General features: G+C 41.1%; 1 protein-coding gene across 1 annotated transcript in view; it reads right to left on the bottom strand.

The window, feature by feature from the left end:
• LOC101862775 (gamma-butyrobetaine dioxygenase) overlaps positions 1-1,087 on the bottom strand; it is a gene marked incomplete at both ends in the record, with an annotated part of 21,869 nt that overhangs the window by 6,180 nt on the left and 14,602 nt on the right. Inside the window, 1 exon segment of the mRNA XM_013091295.1 lies at positions 116-174. Within this exon segment, the coding sequence (XP_012946749.1) occupies positions 116-174 (59 nt within the window).

Raw genomic sequence — 1,087 nt, forward strand, 5'->3', positions numbered from 1 at the left:
CACCCGGACGATAATAAATTATGCAAACTACGAACGAATGAGTGAGTACATTACTCATATACTCAAAGAGATGTCACAGACACAATACACCTGTGACGGTTTTTCCTACACTCACTTGTAGAGCCCCTGGTCTGACTCCATCACCTCTGCGTACTCCACCTCCGGAACGGTTTTCTGGAAGAAACAGGCACATGGGGAGACAGACATTGAATTATTTCTTTCTTTTGTTTGTTTGAGTAAAGAGAAACACATCGACACAATAACGGTCATTTAGTGCTGCAAAAAGTAAAACAGACAAACAGAAACAACAGAGGGAAACTAAAGAAGAAGGTCCTACCAGTGGTGCCCTCCAACCACCCGCTTATTTCTTTCGCAGGATACATGATGTCTGTCTTGTCTTTAAATGGTACCGTGCTTGTGTATTGAAATGCTATCACGTCTGTCTTGGAACGCATGTACTTTCATGCCTATCTAGGAATACAGTAAATACGATCTTGTTTGTGTCCTGGAATACATATATGTACTATCATGTTTGTGTCTGGAATACAATGTACTATCATGCATGTGTCTTGGAATACGTGTATTATCATGTTTGTGTCTTGGAATACTATCATGTCAATGTCTGTCTTGGAATACAATGTACTATCACCTTTGTGTCTTGTGATCAGGCACGGTTCGTCCACAGAGCACGGTCGTGCAGTGCCGCCCAAAATTTGTTAATGTTTTATTACGTAAAACACCCACAATAATAAAATAAAAGAAACCAGAAACAAACACAAGCCAAATATTATATCAAAGCAAGGTCCTCACAGGCGAATAACTGTCATTTCTGTGTCTATAGCGCCGTAAAACATCTACTATGCCCTGCCAAAGTCCACGCGCTTTAGCTAAACATAATAGGATATTCAACAGTGTAACCTGACCTATAAATCGCTCTTGGGGATAACCCAAGCGATGACGACAGTCGTAGCGAGTTTGGCGGTACATTAATATAAACAAGACGGCACATCTCAAATGTGCTCCTGCCTAACAGTGCCGAAACATAGCCCACAATAAGCAGTCTAAAAATAAACGCGATAGACCGTAC

Source organism: Aplysia californica, unplaced genomic scaffold (assembly GCF_000002075.1).
Source record: "Aplysia californica isolate F4 #8 unplaced genomic scaffold, AplCal3.0 scaffold00031, whole genome shotgun sequence".
Classification (NCBI taxonomy): domain Eukaryota; kingdom Metazoa; phylum Mollusca; class Gastropoda; order Aplysiida; family Aplysiidae; genus Aplysia; species Aplysia californica.